Raw genomic sequence first — 21,057 nt, 5'->3', positions numbered from 1 at the left:
ATTATATCAGACAGGAGGGGATTGGTGTCAGTGACTGTTGGGTTGGTTTATATCAGACAGGAGAGGATTGGTGACATGGAATCATAGCAGTTTACAACACAGAACGAGGCCATTAGGCCCATCATGTCTGTGCGGCTGAAAAAGAGCTATCCAGCCTAATCACACTTTCCAGCTCTTGGTCCGTAGCCCTGTAGGTTAACACACTTCCAGTGCATATCCAAGTACTTTTGTAAATGCGATGAGGGTTTCTGCCTCTACTGCTCTTTCAGGCAGCAAGTTCCAGACTCCCACCTCCCTCTGGAGGTAATGCTCGAACTGTATAAAACACTAGTTAGGACACAGCTGGAGTACTCTCACAGTTCGAGTCATTACATCACCCTATTGGTCCAGCCCAGGCTCACCCTATTGGTCTAGCCCGGGCTCACCCTATTGGGCCAGCACAGAAGGCCCAGTATCCAGCAGAGAAAATGAGCAGCTCATTGATTTTATTCTCATCTGCGCACAGTGGGTGCAGAACTGAACCCAACCTTCTAAACTGTAAATGCATCGTCGCAGTCACACCGGGGAGAGGCCATTCACTTGCTCTGTATGTGGGAAGGGATTCACTCGGTCATCCCACCTGCTGAGATACCAACGAGTTCACAAGTGACTGCAGGAGTTGGATTCTACTGTAATTGCTGTTAATCGCATCCTGACTGAATCGTGTTCATTCTGTCAGTTGGGGTTTGTTTCTGCTGATGTTAATAACCCCTATAACTCGGCTGGAGTTTAATAGTTTGATATTTCAAATAACAAAGTGTGTCAATATTTGATGTCTCCACTATAAGAGGAGACTGATTTATGTTCCGATACCAACTGCACCATTTTGGGCCTTTTCTCCTTTTTAACTCGAGGTTATTTCAGTTCTCATATCTTCGGTTACTCTCTGGGACAAGTCTCAGTTCCCCATACCTTCCAGAGTGCCTCTCCTAGCCTTGGTATCCAGGGAAGGTGTTGGTAACACGCCCAGGATCACTAAACACAAAACCCAAAACCCAGTCTGTTACTCACTTTCAGATACTGGACTTAGCGTGTGCCCCACAGCATCTCTCTCACCTTCGATGTGCAAATGGAGCATCACACCTGCAAATCTGGTTTCAATTTATATTTGAATCCACTCAGCAAATGTATTTGAATCCACTCAGAAAATGTATTTAAAAAAATATGTACATGTAAACTGATCACATCAAATAATTGGCGATGGTTTAGAGTCAACAAGATGAATAAGTAAACACATCACAGCCCAATAAACCAGCTCTATATTCACAGGAGAAAGTCTGTTATCTAACTCCTCAAATGTCAGGTTGGTGAGATGAGCGACAGAATCACTTTCCATGTACAACAGCATCCATTCCCACTGTCCCCACATTTAGTGTTGAGTCCGGTGGATGCACGGGTCTCACAGGCTGAACGATTGGTTGAAGGTGTATCCACGCACACAACATGTGTCCTGTTTCTCCCCGCTGTGATTGGTGTTTTTACAAAGACTGATGATAAGGTGATCCTGATCAATCCGGGAATCTGTCAAATCTTGACGCGATGTTTGGATTGAGTTTCCCAGCTGCAGATTCTTCCCTTCTAATACCCTGCAAATAAATGGTGCTAACAAACATTGTTACTTTAAATACAGGATAGAAATTCAGAACAGACAATTCTAGATTCGACAGAACACTCTGTCCCCTCCTGTCACTCCTTATTCTAGACACTCTCCCTCCATCCTCACTGTCTAAAATCAACATTCCTTTCAGCATCTGAGATTTTCTATCTCCAGAAAGTGCTGAATCTGGCTGTGTGCAATTCCACAGACATTACTTAACCTCTAGTGCCTCACCGTCAGGTGACTCAATGAGTGCCAGCAGGATTTCCACTGTGGTAGGCATCAAAGCCTCAAATGACATCCACACACTTCCCAGTTGAGGTCACTGGATCGGTACGAAGAGCAGGGACACTGGCTGATTTTTACTCATATTTAGCCCAGTGGTACTGAGGACAATTATAACCCTTGAACTGCTGCCTTGGCTGAGATCAACTAACAGCCCAGATCAAGGAACGAACTTGGGAACTTCCCAGTCAGTACTGCAGAGTGTTCTAAAATTTGGGGGGTTGAGGGAGGGCAAGAACAGAATATTTTGAATCAAATTTTACTCCACCTTTAACCGAAACTTTCGTCACTGGAACGGCAAAAACAGTGAGGAATTTTAGAAAGGCTCAAATCACTAAAATAGACAGCTTTACAATCACTGCACAGTACAGAAGGGAGCGACTGTTAATGGGAGCTCTGTTAGTGAAGTCCTCCGACACCCCAAGATAAACCGGACTGTCCCTTTAACTATAAATAGGCAGAGAAAGGGGAGTCGCTGCCCCTTTAAATATCTGCCCCATTCCCCCAGGCAATGGGAGGAGGAATGGCCCGCAGTCTCTTTATATCCTGACCCAGCAAGCACCGCCGGATAGACTGCCGCAGGGTCCAAAAGTCCACAGGAAATTTCTACATCGGGTGTAGCAGAACAACTGAAAAGCGCACACAGAGCCTTTGCTATAAAATGTATATATGTAGATATATGTTTGTGTGTGTGTGTGTAAACAAAACACATCATTCTTAAAGTTTGCTAGTCAATACCACTGATAAATTATCTTCAGCAATTATTTTCCAGCATTTTATTTCCATTTTATTCACAATGTAATTGCAGAGTGTTTAATACCTTTACCATTTATTGATAACCCATTGTCTTGTGTGCTCTTGTTTAGAAAGTGATGTCACACTGACCATTCTATTACCAAGGTGACCATGTCTGTCCGCAGTATTCAGTGGGAAAGAGGACTAAATCACACTGAGGATAATGAGCAGCCCCCCACCAGTTTCGGAGCTTTATTGTCCAGTGATCACCTCACCATCACATAGAAGCTCCTGAGATTTACCCCCGTGTGTGATGATTGGTGCCAGTGATGGCAACAGTGAAACTGTACCTATACCTGCCATGAGGTTAATAAATATCTCATTCTCTCACTGGTTATGTCCTTCGTTTGGAAAGAAATGAAACATTTGCAACTATCCAGTGAAATTTGCTCTGTTTCTGTCTCCAGTCTTCTGTTTTCTGACTGTTACTTTCACTGTTTCCTCCCCAACCACTTCCAATATTTGTGGATGTTGTTTAGTGCCGCAATAACTAAGACATGGTCAAGGTTCAATAAACTGAGACAGGGTCGAGTGAAATATAAACAGAGACAGGGTCTAGTGTAATATAAACAGAGACAGGGTCTAGTGTAATATAAACGGAGACAGGGTCAAGTGTAATATAAACAGAGACAGGGTCTAGTGTAATATAAACAGAGACAGGGTCTCGTGTAATATAAACGGAGACAGAGTCTAGTGCAATAGAAACAGAGACAGGGTCTAGTGCAGTATAAAGAGAGACAGGGTCTAGTGTAATATAAACAGAGGCAGGGTCTAGTGTAATATAAACAGAGACAGGGTATAGTAGAAACATAGAAACATAGAAAATAGGTGCAGGAGCAGGCCATTCAGCCCTTCTAGCCTGCACCGCCATTCAATGAGTTCATGGCTGAACATGAAACTTCAGTACCCCTTCCTGCTTTCTCGCCATACCCCTTGATCCCCCGAGTAGTAAGGACTTCATCTAACTCCCTTTTGAATATATTTTGTGAATTGGCCTCAACTACTTTCTGTGGTAGAGAATTCCACAGGTTCACCACTCTCTGGGTGAAGAAGTTTCTCCTCATCTCGGTCCTAAATGGCTTACCCCTTATCATAGAAATAGTGTAATATAAACAGAGACAGGGTCTAGTGCAGTATAAACAGAGGCAGGGTCTAGTGTAATATAAACAGAGGCAGGGTCTAGTGTAATATAAACAGAGGCAGGGTCTAGTGCAGTATAAAGAGAGACAGGGTCTAGTGTAATATAAACAGAGTCAGGGTCTAGTGTAATATAAACAGAGACAGGGTCTAGTGTAATATAAACAGAGACAGGGTCTAGTGCAGTATAAAGAGAGACAGGGTCTAGTGTAATATAAACAGAGACAGGATCTAGTGTAATTTAAACAGGGACAGGGTCGAGTGTAATATAAACAGAGGCAGGGTCTAGTGTAATATAAACAGAGACAGGGACTAGTGTAATATAAACAGAGACAGGGTCTAGTGTAATATAAACAGAGGCAGGGTCTAGTGTAATATAAACAGAGACAGGGTCTAGTGTAATATAAACAGAGACAGGGTCTAGTGTAATATAAACAGAGACAGGGACTAATGTAATATAAACAGAGACAGGGTCTAGTGTAATATAAACAGAGACAAGGTCTAGTGTAATATAAACAGTGACAGGGTATAGTGCATTAATAACTGAAACAAGGCCGTGTTTTACACTAGAAACAAGTATTTAAGAATCTAAAGTTTTTTTGCAATAATAACTGAAAGAGCTGATAGTGTCACACTAACAGAAGCCGGGTCTACTTTAACAATATCAGAAACATACTCTATTGAATGCAACAGAGACAAGATCTATAGTTATAATAATAGAGGTGTGCACTAGAAGTGGAATAACAGGGACAGGTTATTTTGCAATCATAGCAGAGGCCGGGTCTAGTGTAACAATTCCAGAGACAGGGGCCCATACAATAAGAGTAGAGACAGGGTCCAGAGTAATAACAGCAAATGCATGACCCACTGTGAGAATAACAAAGACAGTGTTTGATCCAATAATAACAGAGGCAGACTCGAGTGTTATACTGAACACAATGCTGGATCTAGTGTGATGGTCATACAGCCAGTATCTAGTGCAACAAAACAAAGATTGGGTCTCATCTAATAGTGTGTGCAAGTCAGGGCCTATTGCTATAATCTTATTCACCCATCACCCCTGTGCTCACTGACCTACATTGGCTCCCTGTTAAGCAACGCCTCAATTAAAAAATTCTCATCCTTGGTTTCAAAACTCTCCATGGCCTAGCCCCTCCCTATCTCTGTAATCTCCTCCAGCCCCACAACCCTCCGAGTTCCCTGCGCTCCTCCAAATCTGTCCTCTTGAGCATCCCCGATTTTAATCGCTCCACCATTGGCGGCCGTGCCTTCAGCTGCCGAGGCTCCAAGTTTTGGAATTCCCCGAAACCTCCACCTTCTCTTTCAAAATTATTTTTAAAAACTACCTCTTTGATCAACCTTTTGGGAATCTGTCCTGATATCTTTCTGTGTGGCTCTGTGTCAAAAATGTTTTTTTATTGATATCGATCTTGTTAAGCGCTGTGAGAAGTTTCACTGAGTTAAAGACGCTATATTAATGTAAGTTTTGGTTGTTTTGTTGTTGTAGCAAATGCTTTGCCGAATGTCTAATAACAGTGAAGGCCACTGCAGTATGAATGGGTGGGGTTAGTGTAATAACACAGGCACGGTCTAGTGTAATGGGAACAGGGGACAGACCATGTCAGCCTTGACTCAGTGGTAGCACTCTCGGCCCTGAGTCAGGGCGTCGGGGTTCAATTTCCAATCCAGAGACCTGAGCACATAATCTAGGCCGAGACTCCAGGTGCAGTACAGAGGGAGTGCTGCACGGTCAGAGGTACTGTCTTTCAGATGAGACATTGAACCGATGTCCCGTCTAGTCCCTAAGTTGGACATAAAAGATCCCAAGGCCACGATTCTGAAGAACAGGCGGAGTTCTCCACGGTGTCCTGCACAACATATATCCCTCAACTAACATCACTGAGAATGGATTATCTTGTCATCATTACATTGCTGTTTGTGGGATCTGGCTGTGCACAAACTGGCTGCTGCATTTCCTCCATTACAACTCCTCTCCATCCACCTTTGCCCCAACTCTCCAACGCCTCCCCCCCCACTCTAACTCCTCTCCCACCCCAAATCTCCAACCCCCCCACCCTAACGTCTCTCCAACCCCCCCCCCACCCTAACTCTTCTCCCACCCCTACTCTCCAACCCCCCCCACCCTAACTCCTCTCCAACCCCTCCTCATCTTCCATTCATTCAATTGAAAAGAAATAGACAGGTTGTACCAGTGAGGATTTGAAAAATATTTACAACAGATTCTAGATGTTCTTAGGGTCCCGATATTTCTCTGTCACTCGAGGAGTTAGGTAACAGACGTTCTCCTGTGAATACAGAGCTGGTTTATTGGGCCTTGGTGTGGCTACATCTTCATCTTGTTGACTCTAAACCATTGCCAATTATTTGATGTGATCTGTATACTTGTATGTATTTTTTTTTAAATACACGGAGTGGATTCAAATTTAAATTGAACCCAGGTTTGCAGGCGTGATGCTCCAATCACACATCGAAGATGAGAGAGATGCTGTGGGGCACACACTAAGTCCAGTAGCTGAAAGTGATTAACAGACTGGGTTTTGTGTTTAGTGATCCCGGGCGTGTTACTGATACCTTCCCTGGATACCAAGGCTAGGAGATGCACTCTGGAAGGTATGGGGAGCTGGGATTTGTTCCTGAGTAACCAAAGGTCTGAGAACTGAACTAATCTAGAGTCAGAAAGGAGAAAAGGCTCAAAAATGGTCGTATAGTATTAGGCCGTCCCTCGTATTGAGGATGTCCTGATTCCATGCCAAAAAGGGATGTTCACAGGTGTTTCAATGAGGGACCTGACATTCGAGGTCCCGAACTACAAACTGAAGGGTGGAAGATGCCTGTGCATGGATTCTTTTAACGTCGGGTGGCCGTTGCACACCAGCCACCACACGGGCTTGACAGAGCTAGGTCTTGATCCAGTGGCAAGGGTTAACCACGATGACTGGAGACCAAGCTCTGCTGCACAGACCTAGTGTGCACGCATGCTCCGCCTATCCATGGATCGCAGTGTGGGCTGGCCCGTGCTGCCCCTGGGCCCTCGCCTCTCCTGGGCCCCGAAACCTCGCTGCTGGGCCCCGATCTCTCACTGCTCCTGCGCCCTGATCAGAAACAGGACATCAATTAGTCGCCTCTTATTTTGGAAACATCAAATATCAACAGTGTTATTTGAAGTATCAAAGTACTAAACTCCAGCCTAGTTGAAGGGTTATTAACATCAGCAGAAACAAACGCCAACTAACAGAATGAACACAGTTCATTAGGATGTGAATAACAGCAGCAACAACAGCGGAATCCAAACCCTGCAATCACTTGTGAACTCGCTGGTGTCTCAGCAGGTTAGATGACCGAGTGAATCCCTTCCCACACACAGAGCAGATGAACGGCATCTCCCCAGTGTGAACTCTCTGGTGTGTCAGCAGGTTGGATGACTGAGTGAATCCTTTCCCACAAACTGAGCAGGTGAATGGCCTCTCCCCAGTGTGAACTTGCTGGTGTCTCAGCAGGGTGAGTGACTGAGTGAATCCTTTCCCACACATGGAGCAGGTGAATGGCCTCTCCACAGTGTGAACTCGCTGGTGTGTCAGCAGGGCGGATGACCGAGTGAATCCATTCCCACACACGGGGCAGGTGAATGGCCTCTCCCCGGTGTGACTGCGTCGATGAGTTTCCAGCTCAGATGGGTAATTGAATCCCTTCCCACAGTCTCCACATTTCCACGGTTTTTCCATGGTGCGGGTGTCCTTGTGTCTATGGAGGTTGGATGATCAGTTGAAGCCTCGACCACACACAGAGCACGTGTACAGTTTCTCCCCACTGTGAATGGTGCGATGTTTTTCAGGCTGTGTAACTGATTAAAGCTCTTTACACAGTCATTGCACTGGAACACTGTCACTCGGGTGTGTGTGTGTCTCGGTGCTTTTCCAGTCACACTGATGTTGGAAATCTATTCCCACAGACAGAACAGATAAACATTTCTCCAACTTTGAAAGGCCGCAGATAGTCAGGTCCTGATGAATCGCGTGCCTCTGTCAGATCTTGATGTGATGTTTGGTTCACGTTTCCCGTCTGTAAATCCTGCCCTTCTAATACCCTGTAAAAGGAGTTTACAAAGGTCAGCACAGGATAGAAATTGACAGGCAATCCTAGTTTCTATGGAATATTCTTTCCTCTCTTGTTCCCCCAAAGCTGTAAATTCCTGTCCCACTCACTCTCCCTCCCTGCTTGTGCTGAAATCCAAACCCAATCGTAACATCTCCATCATTTCATTCCTCCATCCCCAGTTTTCTCCCTCCCTTTGCTCTGGTTGGGTTCAGTTCTACACCCGCTGCGTGCAGAGTGAGAATAAAATCAATGAGGCAATGATTTTCTCTCCTGGTCACTGGGACCCTGAAGCCCCGCCCACCCTCTGCTCCTGTACCAAGATGGCCGCGCATGCACTGTAGCCTGTGTCTGTCTCCGGGGAGAAAGTCACTAGCAAGATGGCCACGCAGGCCCTGATCCCTCCCTGTCCAACATGGCGGCCAGTTACCTGGAGCGACGGGGCCTATCACTACGTTGCAAACTCGGGACCAGTAGGCTCTTATTCGGGGCCTGTGGGCTTTTATTCAGGACCTGAGGCCTTTACCGAGAGTTTATAAAGCTGCTCAGCCCACCCAGGGGTCCAATTACTCCGCTGCACCCACAAGCTCCTACCACCTCGGGGAACCGTCTCTTCCGCCCGAGACCATCTCCACCACTGGCACTGCACATGCTCAGAGTACAGCCCAGTCCTGCGCCTGCGCACTAGGCTCCCGTTGTCATTGATAGGGCACTTTCTGCCATGCGGGGGACTCTAGGTAACGATTCTGCCATTGAAAACCCTAATTGCTGAGCCAGTCTGGGGAGGGCCAATCAGCCCAAGCATTAAACCACCTTATGGGTAAGGGCCACATAGTTCTGAGCATTCATCCACCCCAGGGTCCCGTCGACCCGAGTATTAAACCAACCCTGCCATACAGATATAGAATTTACAGCATAGAAACAGGTCATTCAGCCCAACTGGTCTGTGCCAGTGTTTATACTCCATACGAACCTCTTCTCACTCTAATGATCTTATCCCATCCTGTCCCCATATCCCTCTATTCCCTTTTCCCTCATGGATACATCAAGCCTCCCCTTAAATGCTATCTGCTTCAACCACTCCTTGTGGCAACAAGTTCCACATTCTCACCACCCTCTGAGTAAATAAATTGCTTCTAATTCTTTATTTGATCTGTCAGTGACTATCTTATGTTTCTATCTCCTTGTTCTGACTCAGCCATAAGTGGAAACAGTTTATCCACATCTACCCTATCAAACTCCTTCATATCTTTCTGGTCTTTTCTTAGTCTCCCCTTTTCAAGAGAAAGCCCAAGCCCCAGCCCGCTCAATCTTCCCTGAGAGTTGCATCCTCTCAATTCTGGTAACGTTCTTGTAAATCTTTTCAACATTTTCTCCAGTGCGTCAATATCCTTTTATAGTGTGAAGCCCAGAACTGCCACAGTGCTCCAACTGTGTCTAACCAACGTTCAATATAGAGTAAATGTTACCTCTCTGCTTTTGTATTTGTATTCTGTTCTCGAAATAATCCCTGTATTTTCTTTGCACTGTTTATGGCCTGTCCAAATTGTGTATTTGCTAATTTTTTGTGTCTTTTTTCCCAGGTCTTTTTATACCTCTCGTTCATTTAATTTCTTCCCTCCTAAGGAATAAGTGGTCTCTTTATTCCTTCTACCAAAATGAACCAGCTCACATTTCACAATGTTGAATTGCATCCCCCATTCCTCTGCCCACTTTGCAAGCCTGTTTATGTCTTCCTGTATTTTGGTGCAGCCCCCACACTATTAGTTACACCATCCAATTTGGTGTCATCTTCAAATTCTGACACCATACTCGAAGTTCTGAGTCTAAACCATGGTAAACAGCACTGGTCCCAGCAGCACAGATCCCTGTGGGACACCACTTCTCACTTTCCACCAGTCTGAGAAACGTCCTTAAACTTCTACACTCTTATTTCTGTTTTGTAGCAATCTTTCCATCCATTCTGCTACGTGAATATGTACTATATATAATATCAGACTGCTTGACCAACATCCAGCACTGGATGGGTAGAAATTTCCTCCAATTAAATATCGGGAAGACTGAAGCCATTGTCTTTGGTTCATGCCACAACCTCCGGTCCCTTTCCACTGATTCGATCTATCTTGCTGGCAACTGTCTGAGGCTGACCAAGTCTGTTCGCAACCTTGGTGTGCTATTTGATCACAAATTGTGCTTCCCGTCTCATATCCGTTCTATCACTAATACCACTCCTCATAATATCGCCCGTCTCTGCCCTAACTCAACTTATCTGCTGCCGAAAGCCTCATCCATCACCTCTAGACTTGACTATTCCGATGCACTCCTGGCTGGCCTACCTAGTTCTACCCTCTATAAAATTGAGGCCATTCAAAACTAGGCTGCCCCTGGTCCTAACTCTCACCAAGTCCCATTCTCCCATCACTCCTGTGCTTTCTGACTGACATTGGCTCTCAGTTAAGCAACACATCAATTTCAAAATTCTCATCCTTGTTTTCAAATCCCTCCATGGGCTTGCTCCTCCAAAGCTTTGTAATCTCCTCCTGCCCTATAATCTCCCAGATTTCAATACTCCGCCTATTCTGGCCTTTTGACCATCACCGATTTTAATTGCTCCACCATTGACAATCGCGCCTTCAGCTGCCTCAGTCCTAAGCTCTGGAACTCCCTCCTTAAATCATTTCATGTCTCCACTTAACTTCACTTTCCTCCTTTAAGTGTTCTTTAAAACCTACCTAACATGCAGGCGCAGCAAGCAATTAGAAAAGCAAATGATATGTTGGCCTTTAATACAAGAGGATTTGATTACAAGAGTAAAGCCATCCGAATGCAATTATATAGGGCCCTGGGTAAGACCGCACCTGGTGTATTGTGTACAATTTTGGTCTCCTTACCTAAGGAAGGATACACTTGCCATAGAGGGAATATAATGAAGCATAGAAACATAGAAACTAGGAGTGCACCACCATTCAATAAGATCGTGGCTGATCATTCACCTCAGTACTCCTTTCCTGCTTTCTCTCCATATCCCTTGATCCCTTTAGCCATCAGGGCCATATCCAACTCCCTTTTGAATATATCTAATAAACTGGCATCAACAACTCTCTGCAGTAGAGAATCCCAGAGGTTAACACTCTCTGAGTGAAGATGTTTCTCCTCATCTCGTTCCTAAATGGCTTACCCCTTATCCTTAGACTGTGTCCCCTGGTTCTGGACTTCCAAATATCGGAAACATTCTTCCTGCATCTAACCTGTCCAGTCCCGTCAGAATTTTATATGTTTCTGTGCGATCCTCTCTCATTCTTCTAAACTCCAGTGAATGCAGGCCCAGTCGATCCAGTCTCTCCTCATATGTCAGTCCCGCCATCCCAGGAATCTGTCTGGTGAACCTTCGCTGCACTCCCTCAACAGCAAAAACGTCCTTGCTCAGATTAGGAGAACAAAAAACTGAACACAATATTCCAGGTGAGACATCACCAAAGCCCTGTACAACTGCATTAAGACCTCCCTGCTCTTATACTCAAATCCCCTAGCTATGAAGGCCAATATGTCATTTGCCTTAGTCTCCACCTGCTGTACCTGCATGGCAACTTTCAATGACTAATGTACCATGACACCCAGGTCTCGTTGTACCTCCCCTTTTCCTAATCTGCAGCCATTCAGATAATATTCTGCCTTCATGTTTTTGCCACCAAAGTGGATAACCTCACATTTATCCACATTATACTGCATCTGCCATGCATTTGCCCATTCACCTAACCTGTCCAAGTTACCCTGCAGCCTCAAAGCATCCTCCTCACAGCTCACATCGCCACCCAGCTTAGTGTCGTCTGCAAACTTGGAGATATTACACTCAATTCTTTCATCTAAATCATTGATGTATATTGTAAATAGCTGGGGTCCCAGCACTGAGCCCTGTGGCACCCCACTAGTCACTGCCTGCCATTCTGAGAAGGATCCGTTTATCCCTACTCTCTGCTTCCTGTCTGCCAACCAGTTCTCTATCCACGTCAATACGTTACCCCCAATACCATGTGCTTTAATTTTGCACACTAATCTCTTGTGTGGGACCTTGTCAAAAAGCCTTTTGAAAGTCCAAATACACCATATCCACTGGTTCTCCCTTGTCCACTTTAGTAGTTACATCCTCAAAAAATTCTAGAAGATTTGTCAAGCATGATTTCCCTTTCATAAATCCATGCTGACCTGGACCAATCCTGTCAATGCTTTCCAAATGCACTGCTATTTCATTGATAATTGATTCCAACATTTTCCCCACTACTGATGTCAGGCTAACCAGTCTATAATTACCCGTTTTCTCTCTCCCTCCTTTTTAAAAAAGTAGTCTTACATTAGCTACCCTCCAGTCCATTGGAACTGATCCAGAGTCGGTAGACTGTTGGAAAATGATCACCAATGCATCTGCTAGTTCTAGGGCCACTTCCTTAAATACTCTGGGATGCAGACTATCAGGTTCTGGGGATTTATCAGCCTTCAATCCCATCAATTTCCCTAACACAATTTCCTGACTAATAAGGATTTCCTTTAGTTCTTCCTTCTCACTAGACCCTCGGTTCCCTAGTGTTTCCGGAAGGTTATATGCTTATATGTGTTTTCTTTCGTGAAACAGAACCAAAATATTTGTTCAATTGGTCTGCCATTTCCTTGTTCCCCATTATAAATTTACCTGAAGGCTCGCCAGACTGATTCCTGGGATAGGGGGATTTACCTATGAGGAGAGATTGAGTAGACTCGGCCTATATTCTTACAGGGCTTGATAGGGTAGATGTAGGGAGGATGTTTCCCCTGGCTGGGGAGTCTAGAACCAGGGGTCACAGTCTCAGAATAAAGGGTCAGCTATTTAGGACTGAGATGAGGAGAAATTTCTTCACTCAGAGGGTGTTGAATATTTGGAATTCTCTACCCCAGAGAGCTTTGGAAATTCAGTTGTTAAGTATATTGAAGACAGAGATCAATAGATTTTTGGATATTAAGTGAATCAATGGATATGGGGATAAGTGGAGGAAAGTGGAGTTGAGGTAGAAGACCAGCCATGGTCTTACTGAAAGGCAGAGCAGGCTCAAGGGGCCAAATGGCCTCTCCTACTCCTATTTCTTATGTTCTTCTCGCCCAATCTCATGTGCCCTGACATCTCTTGGGCTTCAGGGTCCCAGTGACCAGCAAAGAAACAACAATTAAAACCATAGAATGGTTACAGCACAAAGAAGGCCATTCGGCCCATCAATCCCATGCCGACTCTCAGTTAGTCCCTCTTCCCCGCCTGCAAATTATTTTCCATCAGATATTTATCCAACTCCCTTTTGAAAGATAAGATTGAGTCTGCCTCCACCACCCTTTCAGGCTCTGCATTCCCGATCTGAACCACTCGCTGCATAAAAAAAGTTTCTTCTTAGGTCACCTTTGGTTCTTTTGTTAATCACCTTACTCTATATGTCTTCTGGTTCTTGACCCTTCTGCCAATGGGAACAGTTTCCCTCTAGCTACATGTCCAGAGCCCTCATCATTTTGAAAACCTCGATCAAATCTCCTCTCCATCATCTGCTTCAATGAGAACAATCCGCGATTCACCAGTCTATCAACGTAACTGAAGGCCCTCATTCCTGGAATCATTCTCATAAATCTTTTCTGCACCTTGTCTAAGGCCTTCACAGCCTTCCTAACGTGTGGTGCCCAGAATTGGACACAAAACTCCAGTTGGGGGCCGAACCAGTGTTTTATACAGGTTCATCATAAATTCCACACTCATGTTCAAGATCCTGTAAGCTTTTTTAATTGCTTTCTCAACCTGCCTGCCACCATCAATGATTTATGCACATATACCCCCAGGTCTCTCTCTTTGTGCACCCTTTTCAGGATTGTACCATTTAGTTTATATGTCCTCTCCTCATTCTTTTTACCTCATCCATTACACTACTTGGTGTATTCTATAGACCACCAGATAGTGGGAAAGATATGGGCTACAGGGAAAGGGCAGGGGAGTGGGCTGAGCTGAGAGTCGGCACGGGCTTGATGGGCTGAATGACCTTCTTCTGTGCTGTAACGATTCTATGATTCTAAAGGGCCATTAATGGCCTTTAAACATCGATTGAGACAGTCAAACTTGCATTTATATAGCGCCTTTCATGATCATTGGACGTTCCAAAGCGCTTGCACCCAATTTTCAAGTGCAGTCACTGATATAAAGTGGGAAATGCGGCAGCCAATATCTACAATATAATAATGACCAGATAATCATTTTTAATGATGTTGATTGAGCGATGAATATTGGCGAGGGAACCAGGGATAGCTCCCCTGCTCATCTTCAAAATTGTGTCATGGAATCTTTTACGTCCACCTGAGAGAGCAGAAAGGACTTCAGTTTAACGTCTCATCCAAAAGACGGCACCTCCAACACAGCAGCACTCCCTTAGCACTGCACTGGAGTGTCAGCCTAGATTTTTTGTTCAAGTCTCTGGAGTGTGACTTCAACCCACAACCTTCTGACTCAGATGTGAGAGTGCTACCCACTGAGCCACGGCTGGCTCGAACACACACAGGAGAGGAGCAAAGAGGAAAAGACCAACACATATTCCTATATTTGAACCAAAGCTAGCCTGTGGGGCCCACCAACGGAATCATGTCGATATCCTCTCAGTTGGTGAATAGTGTGTTGGGACAAAGAGATGCTCAAGAAACCAGAGGGCTTTCTTGACTGTTTCTATCCTCCCACTCAATATAATGTTGCTTTCTCAAAAGTTGCTCTATTTTTATTTTTAAAAATATTATTTTTTTTCGGGGGCGTGGGGGGGGGGGGGGGGCGTGGAAATGTCCAAACAACCCATCAGCAGAAACTTTAAAAACGTTGTCTCATGTCGCCCTTTCCCAGCACTGGGGTAGTGAAGCTGATTTTCAGGCCCAGCTGCCACACTGGTTGGTTGAAATAACGAACAGTAATGGTGGCTACGGTACCTACAAACCTCCGCGCTGCAGAAAGCGCTCCGGCCCCCTCGCTGAGTTGTGGCTGACACCGCGCAAGCGCCCCCTGTACCCCCGACAACGGCACACAGACAAGCGCCCGGCCCGCACCGCGCATGCTCGGCACAAACACCACCCGAGGGCCCGGATTACCGGCGGAAAGTGAGTTTTATGAGGGTTTTTTAAATAAATAACGGAGTGAAGCGTGGGCGGGGAAATAAATAAAATATAAACCGCAGACTCCGAGCGCCCCCCGGCACCGAGCGGAGCGGATTGAGCGGCCGCAGCACTGGGTTTCCTTTCTGTGACTGACGTGAGCTCCCACCAATAGGGAGAGACGGAGGTGCTTGGAGGGCTGAGGTGACGCGGGCCCTCCAAGCAATCGGGGGATCCGAGGGGCGGGACTTCCACTGCACAGACAAGAATAATGCAGCAGAGGGCGCTCTTCTGAGTTTAGGCGTGAACTCCTGAGTGGAATGGATACATGTAAGGGAAAACTTCTGAGGAAAACACACGAGGGAAGAAAGGAATAGAAGCTTGTGAGACAAGTGGAATCGCTTTTTAAAATTTGTTTATAGGATGCGGGCATCACTGGCGTTTATTGCACTCGAGAAGGTGATGAGCATGAAATTATATTTAAATAAGCTTGTGTGGTGAAGCTCTGGCCCTTCGAAAGGTTGCTCACTGTGGCAGCTCTCCCAGATTCCAGACCCAGCTCTGTGCTCACTGTGGCCGCTCTCCCAGATTCCAGACCCAGCTCTGTGCTCACTGTGGCCCCTCTCCCAGATTCCAGCCCCAGCTCTGTGCTCACTGTGGCCCCTCTCCCAGATTCCAGCCCCAGCTCTGTGCTCACTGTGACCCCTCTCCCAGATTCCAGCCCCAGCTCTGTGATCATGGTGGCCCCTCTCCCAGATTCCTGCCGCAGCTCTGAGTTCACTGTGGCCCCATTCCCAGATTCCAGCTCTGGGCTCACTGTGGCCCCTCTCCTAGATTCCTGCCGCAGCTCTGTGCTCACTGTGGCCCCTCTCCCAGATTCCAGCCCCAGCTCGTGCTCACTGTGGCCCCTCTCCCAGATTCCAGCCCCAGCTCGTGCTCACTGTGGCCCCTCTCCCAGATTCCAGCTCTGTGCTCACTGTGGCTACATTCCCAGATTTCAGCCCCAGCTCTGGGCTCACTGTGGCCCCTCTCCCAGATTCCAGCTCTGTGCTCACTGTGGCCCCTCTCCCAGATTCCAGCCCCAGCTCTGTGCTCACTGTGGCCCCTCTCCCAGATTCCAGCCCCAGGTCTGTGATCACTGTGGCCCCTCTCCCAGATTCCTGCTGCAGCTCTGTGCTCACTGTGGCCCGATTCCCAGATTCCAGCTCCAGCTCTGGGCTCACTGTGGCCCCTCTCCCAGATTCCAATTCTGTGCTCACTGTGGCTCCTCTCCCAGATTCCAGCCCCAGCTCTGGGCTCACTGTGGCCCCTCTCCCAGATTCCAGCCCCAGCTCTGGGCTCACTGTGACCCCTCTCGCAGATTCCAGCTCTGTGCTCACTGTGGCTCCTCTCCCAGATTCCAGCCACAGCTCTGTGCTCACTGTGGCCCCTCTCCCAGATTTCAGCCCCAGTTCTGTGCTCACTGTGGCCCCTCTCCCAGATTCCAGCCCCAGCTCTGGGCTCACTGTGACCCCTCTCGCAGATTCCAGCTCTGTGCTCACTGTGGCTCCTCTCCCAGATTCCAGCCCCAGCTCTGTGCTCACTGTGGCCCCTCTCCCAGATTTCAGCCCCAGCTCTCTGCTCACTGTGGCCCCTCTCCCAGATTCCAGACCCAGCTCTGTGCTCACTGTGGCACCTCTCCCAGATTTCAGCCCCAGCTCTGTGCTCACTGTGGCCCCTCTCCCAGATTCCAGCCCCAGGTCTGTGATCACTGTGGCCCCTCTCCCAGATTCCTGCTGCAGCTCTGGGCTCACTGTGGCCCCTCTCCCAGATTCCAGCTCTGTGCTCACTGTGGCCCCTCTCCCAGATTCCAGCTCTGTGCTCACTGTGGCCCCTCTCCCAGATTCCAGCTCTGTGCTCACTGTGGCCCCTCTCCCAGATTCCAGCTCTGGGCTCACTGTGGCCCCTCTCCCAGATTCCAGCTCTGGGCTCACTGTGGCCCCTCTCCCAGATTCCAGCTCTGGGCTCACTGTGGCCCCTCTCCCAGATTCCAGCCCCAGCTCTGTGCTCACTATGGCCCCTCTCCCAGATTCCAGATCCAGCTCTGTGCTCACTGTGGCCCCTCTCCCAGATTCCAGCCCCAGCTCTGTGCTCACTGTGACCCCTCTCCCAGATTCCAGACCCAGCTCTGTGCTCACTGTGGCCCCTCTCCCAGATTCCAGCCCCAGCTCTGTGCTCACTGTGACCCCTCTCCCAGATTCCAACTCTGTGCTCACTGTGGCTCCTCTCCCAGATTCCAGCCCCAGCTCTGTGCTCACTGTGACCCCTCTCCCAGATTCCAACTCTGTGCTCACTGTGGCTCCTCTCCCAGATTCCAGCCCCAGCTCTGGGCTTACTGTGGCCCCTCTCCCAGATTCCAGACCCAGCTCTGTGCTCACTGTGGCCCCTCTCCCAGATTCCAGCTCCAGCTCCAGCTCCAGCTCTGGGCTCACTGTGGTCCCTCTTCCCGATTCCAACTCTGTGCTCACTGTGGCTCCTCTCCCAGATTCCAGCCCCAGCTCTGGGCTCACTTTGGCCCCTCTTCCAGATTCAAGCTCTGTGCTCTCTCAGCTGCTCTCACCCGTCCCCAGCACAGCTGAGCTGGACACCAAGCCCTGCCCCCTAGTTGCACCACCACTAATTGGAAGACCCGCCGCCAGTTTGCTCCTCCCACCTCCGCCGGGCTCTTCCCATTGATCAATGCTCCCGTCAGTCAGGTCGGGCCCCGGTGTCACGTGCTCCAGTTCACTCCGCCCCCTCGCAACACCAGGTGACAGTAGGCTGAATCCGCTCCATTCGGTGTCCGGGGAGCTCTCGACCGACTCTCGGGTTTGGATGTCACTATATTCCCTCTCCCCGCACCCACCTCGAGTTAAATCGGTTCAGAAAACGCATTTTCTGTCGGTGATTCGGCCTCAACGGCCGACCTTTCCCAAGACACTAATAAAAAAGTAAAATACTGCAGATGCTGGAAATCTCAGCGTCTGTGGAGAGAGAAACAGAGTTAACGTTTCAGGTCGATGACCCTTCGTCAAATCTGGCGAATGTTTGAAATGACACCGAGCCCGGTGCGCAGGCGCAGAAGAGGTCAGTTTGTGGGACTCCTGAACATGCGCGGTGCTGAGCAGGTGAGCTGGACATTTAAAGCGACCCTGTCTCTGTCTGTGTTGTGGTTAATTCCAGGAACACTCTTCCAGAGTCATTCTAGAATGCAAAGATAAACCTCGGCTTCTATTCTCCACTGCCAACAATCTTCTTAAACACCTCTCCCCTAGCTCTTCCACGTTTAATCCGAGATCTCAGGGAACAAGAGGGGCAGATTCTAGAAACAATGGAGAAAAACCTTCGAGAAATTCAAGAGAATTTAAATTCTATTCAGGAGGAGCTCTCAGCGTTGCAGAAACAGATGGAGCAAAAAGACAGACTGATATTTCTGAAGGTGAGGATTATATTGTGGGTCAGTTCAGTGAAACTTTCCACAGTCACAAAATAACCGACGATAACAAATAAATGCAGCATTTGCTGAACATTTCTAAACTGATTTAAACCCATTGTTTTATCTGTTCATGGGCGGTTCTGCTATCGACACGGAATGATCCCACTCCCACACTGTCTGTAGAATCATGGGAATGAATTGTTGTGATCGTAGTACTTTGCTTATAATTATTTCTGTGCTGCCCCATTGTTTAATATCTGTCGGAACTCACATTGCAATCCAGTTACAGTTCCATGTTGTGAGTGTGTGGGTGTGTCAGGTATGGTGGGTGTGACAGTCACTGTGTCTGTGAGTGGCACTGATGTATAGTTCCAGTATCTGACACACGAATCGGAATGTTCAACTACTTACATTCATAGAATCCCACAGCACAAATGGCCCATCGTGTCTGTGCGGCTCTTTGAAAGAGTTTTCCAATTATTCCCACTCCTCTTTCCCCATAGTCCTGCATTTATTTCCTTTTCAAGTGTATTTCCAATTCCCTTTTTAAAATTACTATGGAATCTGCTTCCTCCATGCTGTCATTCAGTGCATTCCTGATCATCACAAGTCATTGTGGAACATCATCATCATAGGCAGTCCCTTGGAATCGAGGAAAACTTGCTTCCACTCTTAGAATGAGTCCTTAGGTGACTGAACAGTCCAATACGAGAACCACAGTCCCTGTCACAGGTGGGCCAGACAGTGGTTGAGGGTAATGGAGGGTGGGACTGGTTTGCCGCACGTTCTTTCCGCTGCCTGCACTTGTCTTCTGCATGCAATCGGCAATGAGACTCGAGGCACTCCGCACCCTCCCAGATGCACTTCCTCCACTTAGGGCGGTCTTTGGCCAGGAACTCCCAGATGTCAGTGGGGATGTTGCACTTTATCAGGGAGGCTTTGAGGGTGTCCTTGTAACGTTTCCTCTGCCCACCTTTGGCTCGTTTGCCATGAAGGAGTTCGGAGTAGAGCGCTTGCTTTCGGAGTCTTGTGTCTGGCATGCAGACAATGTGGCCTGCCAAGCAGAGCTGATCAAGTGTGGTCAGTGCTTCAATGCTGGGAATTGCCTGGACGAAGAAACTGATGATGGTGGATTTGCAGGATCTTGCGGAGGCATCGTTGGTGGTATTTCTCCAGCGACTTGAGGTGTCAACTGTACATGGTCCACGTCTCTGAGCCAACAGAGACCCAACAGAGGGACCTTGGAGTACATGTCCACAGATCCCCGAAGGTAGCAGGAACAGGTAGATAACATTGTTAATAATGCATACGGAATACTTGCCTTCATTCACCGAGGCACTGAATACAAGAGCAGGGAGATTACGCTTGAACTGTATAAAACACGAGTTAGGTCACAGCTGGAGTACTGCGTGCAGGTCTTGTCACCACATTACAGGAAAGATGTGATTGCACTAGAGAGGGTGCAGAGGAGATTTACAAGGATGTTGCCTGGATTGGAGAATTTTAGCTATGACGAAAGATTCGATAGGCTGGGGGTTGTTTACTTTGGAACAGAGGAGGCTGAGGGGAGACCATATTGAGGTGTATCGAATTATGAGGGGTCTAGATAGGAAGGGCCTATTTCCCTTAGAGGGGTCAACAACCAGGGGGCATAGATTTAAAGCAATTCATAGCAGGTTTAGAGGGGATTTGAGGGGAAAATGTTTCACCCAGAGGGTAGTGGGGATCTAGAACTTACGCCTGAAACGGTGGTAGAGGCAGAAACCCTCACCACATTTAAAAATACTTGAATATGTACTTAGAGGCGTAACCTTTAAACCTATGTACCAAGAGCTGGAGCGTAGGATTAGGCTGGATAGCGCACTGTCGGCCGGCACAGACACAATGGGCTGAATGGCCTCCTGTCTTGCTGTACATTTCTATGATTCTATGATTCACTTAAAACCAATCCCCACAATCCTTTGAGATTTGTGTATGTGACCCCCAGGTCTCTGTTCCTGCACCCCATTTAAAATTGTACCATTTAGTTTGCATTACCTCTTCTCATTCTTTCTTTCAAAATGCATCACTTCACACGTCTCTGTTATAAATTTTATCCGTCCTGTATCTGCTCATTTCACCAGCCTGTCGATGGACTCCTGAAGTCTTTTACTAACCTCCTCACTGTTTGTGTTTTATTTATTTCAGGAGGAAGCTTGTCGGAAGAGGAGGTAGGACATGTTCTTTACTGAAACTCTGCAGTTTGGGAAAGTGTTTATGGTCAATTTATAACATCAACTGTGTAATATTTACAGGATTAGTGAGGACTATCTCAAGCTGTCAGTAGCAGATGGCCCTTTACAATACACAATGTGGAGAGACATGATAGACGACATTAACCTGGGTAAATCTCCTATATTCCTTTTTCTGATTTATATCACAGGCGGTCCATTGAACGAGGATGACTTGCTTCCACGAGTTCACAGGTATTTCAATAAAGGACCCGATGTTCCAGTCCTGAACTACAATT

General features: G+C 47.2%; 1 protein-coding gene across 4 annotated transcripts in view; it reads right to left on the bottom strand.

Moving 5' to 3' along the window:
• The window catches only part of LOC139254510 (zinc finger protein 664-like), a 77,885-nt gene that overhangs the window by 39,686 nt on the left and 17,142 nt on the right, over positions 1-21,057 (bottom strand). For 2 of the 4 annotated variants that reach the window (XM_070873732.1, XM_070873733.1), the window contains exon 5: positions 6,823-7,958. The exons of 1 other annotated variant lie outside the window; for it this stretch is intronic. In XM_070873732.1, the coding sequence (XP_070729833.1) occupies positions 7,174-7,596 (423 nt within the window). In that variant the 5' untranslated portion in view covers positions 7,597-7,958 and the 3' untranslated portion in view covers positions 6,823-7,173. Of the gene's footprint in view, positions 1-6,822; positions 7,959-8,396; positions 8,569-21,057 lie in introns of those variants that run through there. One more of the 4 variants, XM_070873734.1, reaches the window with a different exon arrangement.

Source organism: Pristiophorus japonicus, unplaced genomic scaffold (assembly GCF_044704955.1).
Source record: "Pristiophorus japonicus isolate sPriJap1 unplaced genomic scaffold, sPriJap1.hap1 HAP1_SCAFFOLD_557, whole genome shotgun sequence".
Classification (NCBI taxonomy): domain Eukaryota; kingdom Metazoa; phylum Chordata; class Chondrichthyes; family Pristiophoridae; genus Pristiophorus; species Pristiophorus japonicus.
The sequence above is the reverse complement of the archived record's forward strand: the minus strand, read 5'-3'. Positions and strand labels throughout refer to the sequence as shown.